Source organism: Octodon degus, unplaced genomic scaffold (genome assembly GCF_000260255.1).
Source record: "Octodon degus isolate 3935 unplaced genomic scaffold, OctDeg1.0 scaffold00056, whole genome shotgun sequence".
Lineage (NCBI taxonomy): Eukaryota > Metazoa > Chordata > Mammalia > Rodentia > Octodontidae > Octodon > Octodon degus.
The window spans coordinates 9,503,796-9,520,582 of NW_004524632.1; the positions used below are offsets into that span (position 1 = coordinate 9,503,796).

The 16,787-nt window shown below is 60.2% G+C and overlaps 2 protein-coding genes across 2 annotated transcripts in view; one reads left to right on the forward strand and one right to left on the reverse strand.

Annotated features, from left to right (window-relative positions):
• Positions 1 to 358: 358 nt before the first annotated feature.
• Positions 359 to 16,787, reverse strand: part of Tns4 (tensin 4) — a 32,834-nt gene continuing 16,405 nt past the window's right edge. The window contains exon 14 of the transcript XR_002821589.1: positions 359 to 368. The gene's annotated coding sequence lies outside the window, so the exon portion shown is untranslated. The remainder of the gene's footprint in view (positions 369 to 16,787) is intronic.
• Positions 2,590 to 10,230, forward strand: Igfbp4 (insulin like growth factor binding protein 4). The gene is made up of 4 exons (XM_004633729.2): positions 2,590 to 2,966; positions 8,068 to 8,225; positions 8,551 to 8,685; positions 9,736 to 10,230. The coding sequence occupies exons 1-4, from the start codon at positions 2,618 to 2,620 to the stop codon at positions 9,868 to 9,870; spliced, it is 777 nt and encodes a 258-aa protein (XP_004633786.1). The 5' UTR covers positions 2,590 to 2,617; the 3' UTR covers positions 9,871 to 10,230.

Consider the following 16,787-nt stretch of genomic DNA (forward strand, 5'->3'; position numbering starts at 1 on the left):
TCCTTGGCAATGGTCCTGGCCGCAGAGGCCGGGTGGTGCCATGGGCAGTTCGTATACTTAGTACATGTCTCGCGGCATCTGTTTCTGGCTGTGTGCTCTCTGGGTAGTGACAGAGTGTCCCAGGCTGCGGCCCCATTCACTCTCCTAGTGTCCCACACAGGTGGCAGCCAATGAGAAAGAGAGGCCATGGGTGACATCTGGAACCACACAAAAGAAAGCCAGAGCTCTCAGGCTATGACACTGCTAGGGCTGGAGGGTGTCCTAGCTCTCTGACTTCTTCCCACTGTGCAGGTGGCAAAACTGAGGCTGAGGTCATGAGCCAGCTGGTGGGCATAGGAACCTGGCCTGCACGGCCCCATGGCAAAGCACTGTCCCCACCACACCAGCTCCTCCTATCCTGGGCAAGGACCAGGCCTCCCGGTGCATGTGGGGTTGCTATGGCTTCGCAGATGGCGTCTCTGCCCCTGTGGGGGCCCAGAGGGCAGCTGTGCTGATCAGCCCTGTGGACCTGTGCCCCCTACTTGGTGTGGACACAGCAGACCATCGAGGACAGTCAGGAGGGGACTGCACCTGACCCATACCAATGTCCCCATGGTAAGGAAGGCCCTGACAGCTACTCCGGAAGGCATTGTGGTGTGGGGTTAGACAAGCAGGCCTTGCAGCCAGACTGAGGCAGCCCAGCAGGTCCAGGCATCCCGAGGGCAGCGCTCTGTCTCTCAGGGCTTGGCTCTCGTGGGTTCTATCTCTGCCGGGCAGAGGTTTGAAGTGTCCCAATGTGTGCCAGCGAGACCTGAGCCGCTCTGTGTGTTGGAACCTGGCCTCTCCCGCTGCAGGCAGAGGCTGACCCAACACCTAGCCCTGGGGGAGGGCATGGAGAGACCAAGCCTTGCCGCGGACCTCCAGCCGGCGGGAAGCTGTTTTCCAGCATGGGAGGAAGAAGCAGGAGAAAACCCTGGGTGTCTGCTACAAGTGACCTCTGCCCAGCCCTTTGTCTCTCTGCAGACCAGGTCCTGCTTTGCAGACCAGGTAGGAAGCCAGAGATCTTAAGTAACGCGTTTCGGGGTCCCTAGTGAGTCCAATGGCAGAGCTGGAGTGTGAATCCAGCCCAGCTGGACAAAGGTGACCCCTGTACTCTCGCTCTACCGTGGAAGCTGTGGCCCAAGGGTCACCCCAGTGAAGGAGTGTCTCGTGCCCTGTGTCTCTGGGACCCACAGGGTCCCGTTGTAAACTCCTCCTAGGGCACCTGCGCACTACCAGGATGGGTTTTATTTATACCCTCTTTCCTCTGTGAACCCGGAGCCGTGGCTCTCATTTCCCGCCCTTCCGCAGTCTTCACAGTGGCCAGTAGGTGGCGTATGCTCGCAACTTTTTGGTCTGTCCTGGGTCCGACGGGCCCCTTTCTTCCTCCCTCACCCCTGCAGGATGCACTTGCACCAAGTGGGAGGCCACCATCCCCTGCGGGGCATGGGGACGCAGGAAGCGGGTTTGTGAGCTGCGCGCGCTCGGTCTGACTGCTCGGAAGCCTTCTGGAGCCCTCTGTGGCGGTCACCCTGACGCCGCCCGCAGACTAGCAGAACCCTTGGGAGTGGGGGGCGAGAATCATGGTTCCCGCGACGGAAGCTAGGAGTTGGGGCTCTGCTCCAGATGTCCTCCAGGCCCCCTCCCGGGGCACTCAGGTCTGCAGCAAGGGCGGCGGACGGCCACAGTCAGGCTCTCACCGGGCAGCTCGCTCCCGGCGAGAGGTCCTGGGACAGTGGGAAAAGCCACCTTTTCCTCCAAGGCCTCGACTGCCATCTTAGGGGAAGTGGCCGCGAGGATACGCGAACGTGCTTTAGCTGCCAGCGGTGGGGCCCCTGGAGTTGCTCCCCGGGCAGCGCGCACGGGTGTATGGCCATGCTCCGGGCTCGGCGCCTCTGGGAGCGGCCCGGGCAGCGGATGCAAAGACCCAGGGAGGAGGATGGGGCTGGGCGCCCTACTTCCCCGAAGCCCAGTTCACTAAATCTTGGGGGGAGGGCAGGGTGACCCAGGGCACAGAGGACTCCGGAGAGGTTAAGGGGCGGAGGCTGGGGGTAATGGGGCTCCCGCCTCATGGCCTCTTGAGGGGGGACTTCTCGATGGGTGCCTGCAGCCCTCGCCCACCTCGCCGGGGAGAGGCAGAAGGGAAGGACCGGCCGGGGAGACCGAATCCGCAGGTCGGGCTCCACGGAGGGCGCCGGGCTCTGGTGGGGGCTTATGGGTCACCTGCGGGGTCGGGGGGGCCCTCGCTCCTTTGCCCAGCTCCCGGTCTGGGGCGCCTCGGGACAGCACCCCCTCCCCCTGACGGCGTCTCGCCCGCCCCGCGCGCCCGCCCGCCTGCCCGCCAGCTCCTGCTCCTGCTCCCCCACCTCGGGCCGGCGCTGGGGGTGTGGCCAGGCCGGCTATAAAGTCCGGGGCGCGGGCTGGGAGCCGCGCAGCCCCCTGCCCCGCCGCCTGCTGGGCCGCGCGAGGATGCGGCGCTGCACCCTGGCCGCCAGGCTTGCTGGACTCAGGCGCGCTCGCTGACCGCGCCGCGTTCCCGCTGGGCGACCCCCGCTCGAATCCTCCGCTCCCGCCTAGTCCGCACCCGCCTCGCCCGGCCATGCTGTCCCTCGGCCTCGTGGCCGCCTTGCTGCTGGCCGCAGGGCCCGCGCCGAGCCTGGGCGACGAGGCCATCCACTGCCCGCCCTGCACTGAGGAGAAGCTGGCGCGCTGCCGCCCCCCCGTGGGCTGCGAGGAGCTAGTGCGCGAGCCGGGCTGCGGCTGTTGCGCCACTTGTGCCCTGGGCTTGGGGATGCCCTGCGGGGTGTACACCCCGCGCTGCGGCTCGGGCCTGCGCTGCTACCCGCCGCGCGGGGTGGAGAGGCCCCTGCGCACGCTGATGCACGGGCAGGGCGTGTGCATGGAGCCCGCGGAGATTGAGGCCATTCAGGACAGCCTGCAGCCCTCCGGTAAGGTGCCCGGCCCTCCCCGGGGGCGACCCCCGCCCTTTCGCCCGGCTGGCGGGGCCCTGAAACTCCCTGTGAGCTGGGGAAGAGCAGGGACGTGGCGATGTCCGCCTGGCGTGGACGGCTCAGCCGTGGAATCCGCGGCTGCTAGTTGCCACCGGCAGGGGAACTTCGTCCCGGCCATCTCCGACCTCCCTTGCAGGCACCGCTTGGAAAGTGCGATGGGCTGGGTGGTCGGGCTGCTGGTGCTAAGGCCGAGCCTCGAACAGCTGAGTCCGCATCCGGGGCCGGAAATCTGGAGGGCGGGGGGTTGGGTGCTTTCTGTTCCTGCCCCCCATTCTGGCTGGAGGTGAAACGCAGGAGTCTGAGGAGCCAGGCTCTGGATTCACCCGTCCTCCATGGATAGGGCTGGGACTCACAGATTGGAGGTGCGCTGGGTGAGGGGTCAGGTTGCCCCTCTGTGCGCATGGCCGCTTCCTCCTCCTTTCAGGTGCAGGACAGATGTCCCATCACCCACCCCGTGCTGCAGAAACCACAGGGGTGTGGAGAGGCGACAGGGACAGGAGAAGGCCTGCACCTTCCCTCCGTGCACTTCACTCTCCCGCAGCACATGTCTCTGTCCCCTTTGTCCTGCGGTTTCCTGCGAGCTGCTCAGCTTTGGATCCCACCCTGACTCTCCCACACCTTCTCCTTTGCTTACTGTCTCTACCTGAGCCCCTCCCACTTCTTCACCCTCAGTTTCTGTCTTTCCCGGCTTTGCCTTTCTGTGTCTCTGGCTCCGTTCTCCTTCTTGTTCCCTGCCTGCTGTGCTCTCTGGGTCTCTCTCCTTCCCTGCTGCCCGAAGCTTCCATTGTTGCTGTCCCAGTGCCCGACTCAGCGGAGCTTCCTGTCCCGGCTGGGACAGAAGGCTGCACTTCCTCAATCTTCTGCAGCCTGTTAGCTGGGGAGAGCAGGATGCTGGAAAACAGGAAGGAGTGGACCCCAGGGGTCTGGGCCCCCGGCCTCTGCCCTTCCTGCCCCTGGGCAGCAGGGATGGCTCAGCAGAAAGCTTTCTAGGAGAGATGCCAGCCTGGCACCGGAAGAGGGCCTAAGGGGAGCGAGACACAGATCCTGGGGCACAGACGCCAGTGGCAGGGAGATGAGCCTTGAGAAGCGAGCCCCTGAGCTCCAGGGGGACAGTGGGGCCACCTCCCCCAAGCAAGGGTTAGGCAGCAGACAGGGTGGCTGCTAGTCTTTTTTGCCACCAACCTCAACAGAAGCAGAAAAACTCTGCCATGTCTTCTCTGCTCAGGCAGGAGCCCAGTATCCCCCAGGAGCTCTGAGACCCTGCCCTGTGGATACAGTACAGACTGGCTACAAAAGGGATCTTGGAATGGTGGGCATTTGATGCCCCACGGGTGACAGAGCCCCTCCGTGTCCCCTCCCCTATCCTCTTTCACCTGGGCCGTGGTGCAGGCATCTGGAAAGGGGAAGCCAGGAGGACTTCCCATGAAGCTCTGCCCATGCCTTCTTCCTTGATAGGCGCTAGAGGCTTCCTCATGCATGGGCCGGCTACACTGCATCATGGGAAAGGCGCCCCTAGAATTGTGCAGTGGCCCTGCAGCATGTCTGGTGGGATAACAGAAGTAGGGCTCAGGTCCCATCCTTACTGACCCTTGTCTGCTTGTCTATCTCTGTAGCACTGCAGATTGGACCCAGGGCTTTCACACTGAACTACATCTCCAGCCCTTTTTCTTTCTTAATTTTTTATTTTGAGGTAGGGTTTTACTAAGCCTCTACATTCAGGCTGGGCTTGAACTTGTGATCCTCCTGCTTCAGTCTTGAAGAGTGGTGGGATTACTGGGCCCACCCTGTGCGCCTCTCACTGTCCTCTTCAACCTTCCACTTTCGGCAGGCCTCCTTTCCTCCCTGTCCCTGGGCTCGATCCGCTGTCCTGGTATAGCTTGGTAGAGTTCAAGCTATTCTTCTGCCTGTCCCTCCAGGGCTGACCCTGAGTGGGTGGCCAGGGCGGAGTGGTCACCTGGCACGTGCCCTCTTTGACCGTTTGCCCTGGGGTGGGCACCCCCTCTCATCTCCACTGTTGGCTGCTCCAGCTGGGGGTGGACCCGTGCGTCAGAGGCGCATGATTGGCAGCGTGGCACTGACCCTCAACTCGGTGGGAACACAGGCTGGGGACAGGGAGTTCCCAAACTGGGTTCGGGGTCTCTCTGGGACAGCATGAGGGAACAGGCAGGCTGGGTTAATTTTTAGTCAATGCAGCAAATATTATCCTCCCGACTTCAGTGCTGGGAATCCAGTCGGGTCCTGGGAACAGGCCCTTCCCAGAAAGCCTGTGCCTTGGGGGAGGGGAGGAGGGGCGTGCACTCAGCATTGTTTCTTCAGTGTGGGCAGAGCCTGGGCTGTCCAAGTCCTTCCGTTTACAGACAAAGGAGCTGGGGGTGCAGTGCAGGGCTGGAGTCGTGGTCAGCGTGCACGAGGCCCTGGGCCGGGCAGTGCAGAGGGTTGCCTGGTCCTGGTACCTTGCTGCTGCCCTCAAGGGATGGATGGGGCCACCTGCCTTAGCAGCAATAGGAGGGGACACCCCTGGAGCAGACTCCTGAGACAGGGCCTTGTACCCCGTGGGAGAGGACCTGGAAGGAGGCAAGGAAAGGCCTTCCTGGCAGGGGGAGTGGGTGACCCTCTGGGGAATGGCAGGCCACCCCGCTCCCAGTCTGTGTGACCATGGGAATCTAAGCTAGAAGGAAGGAGAAGTCTGAGGGGGGAGGCAGGCAGCAGGAACGCTGTACGCTGTGGCCTGATGCCTGCGCCACGCAGCCTCTCCCACTCTGGGTTCCTTGCTGCCTTTATGCCTGGTCGAGCACAGAGCCTGGTCCCCTGGGCAGATGACAGTTGGCCTGGCTCCCAGCTGGGCCACCCTGGAAGCCCTGCCTCCCACTGCAGCTTCCTGGGCTCAGACCTCCCCAGGTGTCTCACTCGAGGTCCTGCTCAGAGGGGATGAGGCACTGGGATGTTGGCAGGGGGCATGGCCCGGGGAACCACCTGGGAGTGTCATGTTTTCAAGAGACCGAGGACTCCAACCTTTACCCTGAACCCACTGCCCCGGGTGGGTCCTGCCAATGAGCCAGGTTGTTGAGGGGAAGTCACAGATTACATGGAAAGTCAGCATAAGTGTCGAGAGCCTGGTGGGCCAGTATGCTGCGCCTTGGGTCAGGGTCGAGTCCGAGTGGGCCATCAGGGGTCAGAGGGTGGGGTGTGCATGTGCCAGTGGCCAGACATCTGCACACCTGTTTATAATTCCTGAGTCCCAGCTGTCTATGGAGGTGGGCAGGCAAGGACTTGGTTCCCTGTGCCTTCAGGTGAGGACAAGGAGCCGCTTTCCAATCTGCTAAATTCAGACATCAGCTAGGGATGGGTGGGCTGCAGGCTCTAGGGCTAGGGAGGCCAGGCAAGCTGTCCGCGTGTGCTGGGCAGCTCTCGGCCTCAGGGACCCCTCGCGCTCAGCAGGCTCCCTCCATTATGGCGAATGTCTCAATATCCTCGAATGACCCTGAGGGTTCATCTTTGTGAGCTTCCCCTTATAGTGAGGTGGGGCTCCCCCTGGACAGCGGGGCTGGGGTTGAGCCTCTGCCCCATCTCTTGCTCACTTCTGTTTTCTTTGGAGATGCGGTCCCACTGTGTGGTCAGGGCTGGCCTTGAGCTTACTGTGGAGCCCAGGCTGGCCTCGAGCTTTGGGCATTGTCCCGTCTCAGCCTCCCGGGTGCCTGTCTACAGCATGTGCTGAGACCCTGCCCTTCCAGGGTGAAAGGCTTCTGACCTCACCTCTTTCCTTAGAGAACTCCGTGATTCTGAGCTCCAGCCTGAACTCCTCTGTGTATCAACAGGAAGTGACAGCGCAGTGGTGGTTTCCTTCATGGTGGTGAACTGAAAGCAGACTCAGGCAGGGGGAAGGCTTTCTAGGTGGGACGGGGCCTTTGGGCTCGTACTCATGTCCTGGTGCCCTCCAGCCTCGTCCAGGTGCAGTAGGGTGGGAAGTATCTGTTCCTCTATGTTCTAACCCAGCACTGCACTGTGACAAAACCTCCCCTCCCCAGGGAATTGCTCATTCCCACTGTTCGCTGTGGGCTGAGTCTGGGAAGATCTAGACCCTGCTCACCTGGCTGCCCTTTATTTCTGTGCCTCATCCACCCCTCCTGAAAGAGAAGAGCCAAGAGGGAACCAACCCCCAGCTTTGGCTTAGCAGAAAAATGCCGTTTGACCCAGAGGCAGCTCTGGGAGCCCTGCCATGTGTGGAGGGACCTGCTAACTCCCCAGGAAAAAAAAAGTCCTGACGCAAAACAGATGTAACCTCCTGTCCGGCTGCCAACATCTGGAATGCTGCTGGCAGGGGCTCTGCGCTCAGGCCTGCAGCGAGTGCCAAGCTGCGCATTTCAGAGGTGGCTCTGATGTCCCCGGCTTAGCCCTGTGTCCATGCTGGCTGTGGAGGGAGGAACAGGGACTTGTGGAGGTCCCTGGAGAGGATGGGGGCCAGCTGCCACTCTGTCGCCAGATGCCTGTAGGGGCTGAGGTCTGCGAGGGGAGTCAGAGGTCCAGGGCTGGGGGATGTGCGTGGCTCTTTGAGTCCCGGGGCCACGCCGCGTGCCATACTCACACGCATGCGCGTGCATCTGCTTCCCAGTTCCAGCGTGTGCACTAAATCCCACCCGGGCTGCGGGGAGAGCCCGTCCCGAGGCAGGACAGGAAGGTCAAGCAGATGTCAAGAAGGATGGGGAGAGGCAGTGAAAGGGGACAAGATCCAGGGGGGCCCGCCCCACCCATGGGCCTCAGACCTCCCTGCAGGGCCCAGGGGACCCTCCTGCAGCCGGTGACTCATTGGAGGGCTGGGTAGGGCGAGGGACAAGCCGAGGACTGCAAGAGGAATGTTCTCCGGAGGAGCTTGGGGCAGTGGGGCGGAGCCAGGCTGCTTTCCCATCGTCCTCCTGTCCCGGGCTCCCTGCTGTGCCTGGTGCCAAGCCGCAGGACCCCTAAAGTGGGAGGTGTCAAGGGTGGGGCGCAAAACCCCCATCCTTCCCAGCCACTGACCTCTCCCCTTCTCTGCCTGCCGCAGACAAGGACGAGGGTGAGCACCCCAACAACAGCTTCAGCCCCTGTGCCGCCCAGGACCGCAGGTGCCTGCAGAAGCACCTGGCTAAGATGCGGGACCGGGCCATCAGCGGGGGCAAGATGAAGGCCGGCGGGGCGCCCCGAGAGGACGCGAGGCCCGTGGTGAGGATGGGGGCGGCGTACACGCATGCGCGCAGACACACACTGCTATGCCTGCATACATGAGCACACACGCAGCCAGCGGGCTCAGTGCTGCTGTGCCGGTGTCCTGGTGGGGGTATATCCGGGAACTAAGGCCTGGGGCTCATAGGTCAGTCACACAGTCCTGTCTCCCTCCCGCCTGGCAGCCCCTGGCCCAGCCTGCGGTTCCCACTGCCCCTCCCCATGCCCTGACTTCACACCCTTTATATCCCCCAAGCCCAAGCCGGCGTCCTCATCCCTGGGCCTAGCCCCTCTGTCCCCACTGAACAGCTGTTCCCCGCCCCAGCCGCAGGGTTCCTGTCAGAGCGAGCTGCACCGGGCCCTGGAGCGGCTGGCTGCCTCACAGGGCCGCACTCATGAGGACCTCTTTGTCATCCCCATCCCCAACTGTGACCGCAATGGCAACTTCCACCCCAAGCAGGTGAGTCCTGCTCCGCGCTGGTCTCTGCTGGATGGTCGGGGGGAGGAGACTTTAGGAAGAGGGGTGTCTCCAACCCTGATCTGACCCCATCTGGTGGAAATGAGGACACGGAGGTCCAGGAAGACCCCAGCTTGCTGAGGGAATTTGTGGCAGTCCCTGCCTCCTGGCCAGGGCAATCTTACTGAATGCATAGATTTATTATTATTATTATTATTATTTATTATTATTATTATTATTATTATTATTATTATTTATTATTATTATTATTATTGAGACAGGGTCTCGCCATGAAGTTCAGGCTGGCTTTGAGCTCATTTTGTAGCCCAGGCTGGTCTCAAACTTGCAATGATCCTTCTGCCTCAGCCTCCCAAGTGCTGGGATTACAGGACTGCGTCACCACACTTGGACACATTATTGGAAAAAAAATTATTAGCAATTGAACTCAGGGCCTTAAGCACTGTCACTAGGCTACACCCTCAGGCTGGCTGTATTTTCTCTTTCTGGAGACTCTGAATTGCTCCAGCTGGCCCTGATCTTGGGATCGTCCTGCTCGGCCTACTGGGAAGCTGCGATTGCAGGCATGCGCCACAAGGCCCGACTCGGCTCTCCCTGTTACCGGCATTGACATCAGTGCGGTACATGGGATGCAGTTGATGAGCCAATACTGATTATTCACCGAAGTCCAGAATGTACACCAGGGTCACTTGTTCCCGTGTTACCTGATCTACGTGGTTCTTATCCCAGTGAAAGTTGTGGTGTTTGGTCCTTTTTGCCCTGACTGAGGCTGGCTCTTGAGCCAGGTTCATTCCTGCTCAAATCCTGGCTCTGAAGATGCACTTGGGCGCTCATGCCAGCTGTCCTCACCTGGTCTTCTGTCTTCTCCCACTGTGAGCCTTGCCCGAGCCAAGGACTCCTGTGCCCCTGCAACACCTGTGGTGTCTGAGTCCAGCTGCATCCTGCTCGTGGCCCTACTTCCCACCCCATTAGGCAGCACCCCACTCCAGCTGGGCTCCCCCCAACCCTTCTGACCCCATGCCCTTGTCCTGGCAGTGTCACCCAGCTCTGGACGGGCAACGTGGCAAGTGCTGGTGCGTGGACCGCAAGACGGGCGTGAAGCTCCCAGGGGGCCTGGAGGCCAAGGGGGAGCTGGACTGCCACCAGCTGGCCGACAGCTTCCGCAAGTGAGCCCAGCCCGGCAGGGGCTCTGTGCCCACTGCCCCAAGCACTGGGGCTGGAGAGTCAGCCCAGAAGTCTCTCTTGGGTGTGCGTGTGTACGTGCGTGCATGTGTGTGTGGACATGAGCGTGCCCAGCGTCCTTTGGGGCTTAGATAGTCCAAGAGGTTCAGGCATGGCAAGGGGATCCCTGAGGTGTTTCCCGCATTGATCTCGGATTCATTCATGTATTCGTTCCCCCACCCCTTCACCTGGAAGCATGTATTGATCACATTCTAGCGCCGGTTCTTGGCTCTGGAAGCTCTTGCCGGCCCCTCTGCTGGTGGCTTGGGAGGCATCGTTGGAGGGCGCAAGAAGGTCTGGCTGAGTGAGAGGAGGAGTGGTCCTCTGGTCGGGCCGGGAGTCGGGGGAGGTGCAAGTGGACAGGGCCTGGCTTCCCCAGCAGACGCCCACCTTCCGGCTGGACTGCCTGGCACCGGGGAGGGTGAGAGGCCAAGGAAGCCTGCAGCACGGGGAGGGGGGGAGGGGCCAGTGGGGAGTCTAGGTTGGCTCTTGTGTGGGCCCTGGGGGCACTGTTTCACTGGGATCCCCCACCCTACTTGTGGCAATCAGAGGAACCCCAACTTCTTAGGGGGCCCCTGCTGTAGCTCTGCCTCCCTCCCCGCTCCTCCCTCCCTTCCATCCCCTGGGCATTTCAGGCTTGGCTGAATGGCAGGTGACTGGGGACCTGCTGGCTGCCTGTGATGTCTTTCTTTCTTTCTTTCTTTCTTTCTTTCTTTCTTTCTTTCTTTCTTTCTTTTTTTAACAAAACAGAACAAAACCAGAAATGTCCAGATCATGTGTTTGTCTGATTTATTTACAGAGGCGCCACAGGGGTGGAGAGAGGTGGGCACTGCGTGGGGCCCAGCTTGGCTGCAGGCAGAGGCTGCAGGCACTAGGCCCCTCGCCTCGCTGTCCACAGAGTCAGGGTTGCTCAGAACCCCTGTGGGGGGTAGGACCAGGCTCTGCTGGGCATTGTACAGCATGCCGGGCAGCTGGCTCCGCATCTGGATTTGGTTTAGTGGAGCTTGGATGGTGGGGGGAGCAGCTGCCTACCTCACGGCAGGGCTGCCAGGATTCCTGACAGGGGTGGGGAGGGGGGGTGCTGCTGTTCTGTGACCCTGAGGCTTTGGGTTGGAGGTGTCATCTCTTTCATGTGGGCTTCGCCTCTGTGTCCCCCTGGCTCCTCTGCCACCAAGCCACATCCTAGCCCTTGTCATTTTTTATTTTGATAGAGTCTCACTGGGTTGCCCAGACTTCGCAATCTCCCTGCCTCAGGCTCCCGAGTAGTTGGAGTTTCAGGCCACTGTGCCTGGCCAGGCTTTGTGCCCCCAGTGATACTCCCCGTGCCACTCCTCCACAGCCTCCAGAGGGGCTGGCAGGCTTTGGTTTCACCGCCCCCAGCACCCCCAGTGCTTGAGCCACCTGTACATTGGGGGTCTGGTCCTGGGGATGCCTTTGGCTCGGTTGGGGCTTTGGGTGGTGGTAACGCAGGGGCCAACTAGGCCCCAGGCCCCAGGGCAGTGCTGGAAGTGTCCCGAAGCCCCTCATGCTGTGCCCGTAGGCCCTCGAGGGAAGCTGTTTCCTCCCACGTGAGCTTGGTGTGTGCCAGGCCCAGAGTTCAGCCCCACCACACGCTTGTACACATATATGCACACACACATCTGCCTGGACCTAGACATGAGTGCCCTACGTGTGCCTCTGTGACCCACGGTGTGCCTGTGTGGTGTGTGCGTGCACACCAGTGTGTGTGTGTGTGTGTGAATGTGCCACAGCGATGCCAGAAGTGCAAGCAGAGGTCGGGGCAACCAGGGGCGCCCACCACCACGTGCGAGCGCAGTCTGGGCACCTGCCCTGGTGCTGTGCACCCCCAGCACGGGAGCCCGCCCGAGTGCGTGTCTGGGAGTGTGTGATGGGAGCCGAGAGCGGTCAAAAGGAGGACATGTGGGTCCAGGCGTGGTGGCGCGGGACTGCAATCCTGGCACTTAGGTGCCTGAGGCAGGAGGATCAGCATGAGTTTGAGGCCAGCCTGGGCTACATAAAGAGTTCAGTGCCAGCCTGAACTGCATAGTGAGACCCCGTGTAAACAAAAAAACAAAAAACGAAACAAAACAAAAAGGGAAAAACTGCACCTAGTCTTCCCTCAGCCGCGAGATGCCGGTGAATGGCTCCTCCAGTTGCTGTTGGGAAGTGGGCACCACCAGCAGCGTGGGAGGAGGTGGCTGGGCCGGACTCCCCTGCCCTGCTGGGTGAGCTCCAAAGAGGGCTGGGGCGGGGGGCTCGCCCTCTGCCGGCTGTGGGTCTGCGTACATTTGGTTTCCATTTGTCTTGCGTTGCTGCCGCTGGGGGCCTGGGCTTCCACGACAGGGTGTGGGTGGGGGAGGCATGGGGGCTCAGGGACGTGGACACACTGCTGGATTAGGTGTCCCCTCACTGAGTTGTTGCTGCTCAGCTGCAGCCAACCTGTGAGAAGCCCGTGTCCCAAGCCCTCTGCCCAGGGGACAGATTCTGCCACCAACTGCTCTGCAAATGTGGGGGAAGAAGGGGCTGCTCACCACCATTCTGGGGGACACACAGCTATGCGGTGGTCTGTGAGATGGCTGGTCCAAAACATCCCCAGCAAGAGGCTCTGGCTTTCTGGACCTGTGATCTGGGTGGGTGGGGCAGTGGTTGGACAGAAGCCGGGAGAAGATGGGGGTCTTCAGGGAGGAGAGCAAGGGATGGGGCCACAGCCGTGGCCAGCAGAGCTTGCTCTGGCTGACCAGGGTCTGAGGAGGTCCTCGCTATCAGAGTAACCTGTCCCCTCTTTGTCCCCTCTAAGCTGGAGGGTCCCCAGAGCTGGGGCAGCTTAAGGTCAGAGAGCAGGAGGGGGGCTGCACCACTGATAATCAGAGCCACAGTGTGCTCTGGGAGCAGGCACCCCGGACCCCAGCGCTCCCTGGGTCAGCCCAGGCTGGGCCGGACCAGACTGGACAAGGATCTGGACAACTTCAGCTGGCCAGGGGAGGGGCGGAGGCCAGGCGTGTGACAGGAGTGGCTTCCTAGGCTGTACACAGCTCTAAAGTGCAAACAACATATTTTCACCATGCAGTGGTATTTAATTACACATAAAAACAGAGCCATTAAACTGAAATTAAACCCTTGTTGGAATCACTTAATTCAAGGCATGACAAATTGCTTTCAGTAGAGGCGGCCTCTGTCCCCAGGGGTGGGGTGTGGAGAAGACAGAGATTAGTGGCTTCCATGGCTGGCTGGCCGGGTCTCCTCTTTCAGCCTTCTTTGTGAACCCTAAGTTCTCTAATGGAGGCCAGAACCCTCTTCCTGGGGACCACCAGGGCCAGAGACACCACCAGGCAGCAGAAGCATGGAATTGGTATTACCCAGGCCATTTTCTTGATGGGGACGTTGAGGCCCGGATGCCAGGGTGGTCCCTGACAGGATGAGGGTGGAGGGAAGCAGCCTGCTCTTCCGCCTTCCTTTTCCTCTTGTCCTGGCCAGGCCTGGGTCAGAGCCCCTGTCACCCCAGGGGCTGGCAGCTCCTAGAGCAGATGGTTCCCCGGCCAGCCTAGCAGCTGCTCAAACACCACACAGCTGAGTCGCTATCTGTACCCCAAGAGCCCTGAGACACCCCCAGAGGCCAGATGGGCAGCCCCAGGCCACGGCAGCTGCCCGTGCACCATGGTCGCCAAGGGAGGGGGGTGACTTGGAACATGATGCTCTGGAAACAGGTGTCACCATTCCTGGGAGACAGGGCTGCCAGAGGGAGGCCAGCCGGGGCCAGCTGGGGAGCAGCGCTGACCCAGGGCTCAGGGTCTCCACCTCCCTTCCGGCTCTTGATGGGGGGCGGAATGAGAGCCAACCGCTCAGGAAATCGGCACAATTTCCAGCTTCATCGAAGGTCAGTTGGACAATAGAGCCACCCCCAAGCAAAACCAACAAGAAGGAGTTCCACTGCCTGTGGCCAAGCTGTTTCCCAACTTTGTCTCTCAGCTGTGGTTCAAGGCTGCTCGTTCAAAGTGACATGTGACTGTGCAGTGACTCAGGCCTGGACATGGTGGCATGAGGGGACAGGCCAGGCCAGCATGCAGCCTGTGCATCTACTGCTCAATGCCCCCGGGGTCGTTTCTGGGGACCACCGAGGCCTGAGGAACACCTCTGGGCAGTCCCAGTCACCAGTGTCAAAGCCAGTGTGAGATTAGATTCCAGTTCCTAAACCCCAAGCAGCAGGTCCCCCGGGCTGTGCTTGCCTGGCAAGTGCAAGGCCCTGAGTTCAATCCCCGGTTCCACCAAAAAAAAAAAAAAAAAAAAAAAAAAAGGGAACCTTTTGAAAATGTAACCAGGTGTGGTGGTACATGCCTATAATCTCAGCACTCAGGAAGTTGAGGCAGGAGGATCACTGCGAGTTCAAGACCAGCCTGGGGGGTATAGAAGTGAGCACAAGGCCATCCCAAACTGCATGGGGAGACACTGTCTAGAAAGAAAGAAAGAAAGAAAGAAAGAAAGAAAGAAAGAAAGAAAGAAAGAAAGAGAGACAGAGAGAGAGAAAGAAAATCTGCCTTCTTTTTTTAGTGGGAAAATTTTTGTGTGTGTGTCACCTCTGAGTGGGGACAGTCCTGGGGCTGTGAGAAGGGAGAAGGCCCCACAGGCTGGAGAAGTGCCTGTCTGTGCAGGTGGTGGCCTGGAAGGGGACCTGGGCATCTCCTCTGCCTGAGCCCCCAGTGAGGACCCAGCCTTAGGCGGCCTGGGATTTGTCCGTCTTGAGGGCAGAGCCGAGCTGGGCATGGGGCCAGGTCAGAGGCTGGGGCAGCATTGTCACCCAACATCTCTCAGGAGGCTGGGCTGGGGGGTCGTGGACTCTCACAGAAGGGTCACTTGGCAGCGGAGAGATGGGGTTTGTTAGGGCCTGGAAGAAGGATGAGCCATGGCCCTTGGGGAGGGCCACTGAGGGACCACTGAGGCTTGGGGGACCCCTCTGGGCAGTCCCAGCCACCAGTGTCAAAGCCAGTGTGAGATTAGAGATTGCAATTCTTTTTTTTTTTTTTTAATTTTTTTTCCATTTATTTATTTATTGTGTGTGTGTGTGTGCGTGTGTGCGTGTGTGTGGCCAGCTCAGCCCACCAGGGGGCGGGGCTGGCTGGCATGTGGTGCTGGGGGATCGAACCGTGGTTCCTGTGCTTTGCCAAGCTTGTTCCAAGTAGGTGCTTTAGACCACTGAGCCATCTCGCCAGCCCCGAGATTGCAATTCTTAAACCCCAGGCAGCAGGGTATACCAGGGGCCACAAACCCAGGTGCTGAGCAAGATTTGTATGCCAGCTCCAGGGGCACAGAAAGGCAGTGGAAAGGGTCTTGCCGTGAGCCTGCATTTCCTGTAAATTTCCTTCAGCTCTTTGATTATGACTCATGCCAACCCCAGGGCCTTTGCACATGCAGGTCCCCCGAATCACTCTTGCCCCTACCCCGATGTCAGCTCCTTCGAGGGCTCCCCGCTGGCCCTCCCAGGTAGAATGTCTCCCTCCATGTTGCTCCCTTCCACACTTGTTTCTTGCATCATGTGATTAGGCTTACCTATTATTTTCTCTGTTTTCATTTAATGCGCGTGCACCTCCTAAGCTGGCACATGCATGGGTGAATGAATGAGGACAGTGGCCTCTCCCCACAGGCCCGTGTCCTTTCCCTGCTCCTGGCCGTAGCCACTCACCTCCTCTCTTCCTGTCCTGCCCCTGCTTTCCTAAGGACAGCTCTGGTGGCAGGAAGAGCCTCTGGAGACAGGAAGTCTTAGGGAGACAAGAGGTCGGTGGTTGGCCACTCTGGGGGACAGGAGACTGCAGGGCGCATGTGCTCACTTCCAGGTAGAAAGGGGGATGAGGGAGTGACTTTTCCAGGGTCCTGGGCAGCCCAGGATTAGGGACTGAGTGGGGGAGGGGACTTAGTCCCTACTGGGGCAAGAGGCAGGGGAAGTAGACAACCCCACTCCTATTCCCAATTCCCCGGATGCTGGGACTGGTCCTGTGGCCTCAGCCCTCCTCCTGATTGGGCGCATGCCATGTGGGTGCAAATCCTACTGTGACATTCATGATGTCGCTTGCAGAAAGCTCACTAAGGTTTGACTCCACGGTCCACTGAAGTCCCAGGGACTTGAGGAGCACAGCCCAGGTGTGGAAAGCAACATGGTGAAGCTTCTAGCAGAGACGACTGGGCGCTGTGTGTAGAGGGGACCATAGAAGCCTAGCCATTGTGGGTACAGCATGTGACAGGTCCCGCCGGCTGGCTGGGTGCCAGGCGGGGAGCCATGCCTGCTGTCACCCCATTCTTCTGCCTACTGGGTGGCAGGGTTGGGCAGAAGATGAGGCTCTGTTCCCTGAGGCCCCAGGACAGGGTAGCAAGGTGGGGATCTCCCTGGTGCAGGCCCTATGCAGAGGGGGCTATGGATCTAGGAACTATGTCTCCAAACTTCACTGAGCCCCCATGTGACTGTGTTTACGAGACAAGGAGTTTTACAGGTAACTGAGGTTAAGTTAGGCCCTAAAGGTGGAGTCCTAACACAATTGGATTGCTGGCTTTAAAGGAGAGGAGAGTGGCTTCAGGGATGCTGAGGCAGGAGGGTCTTGAGTGCAAGGCTGGCCGGGGACTTATGAGTTCAAACCAGGCACACATACACACTGAGGCTCCCATGTAAGAAGGGATGTGGGTCCAGAGCACGCAGGCTCCTCACAGCCCGCAAGAAGCCAGCATCCCCCTCCTGTGCCTCGACTTCCTGTTCACACACCGTGTCCTTTCCAACTCCCCATCCCACCCCTCTCCCCCAGCCCAGGCCTCAGATCCCTGCTCCCTCCCGCTGAGAAGTGCTGCTCTTGGCCTCTGGTTTCTCTTCCTGCTCAGCCTGACTGCAT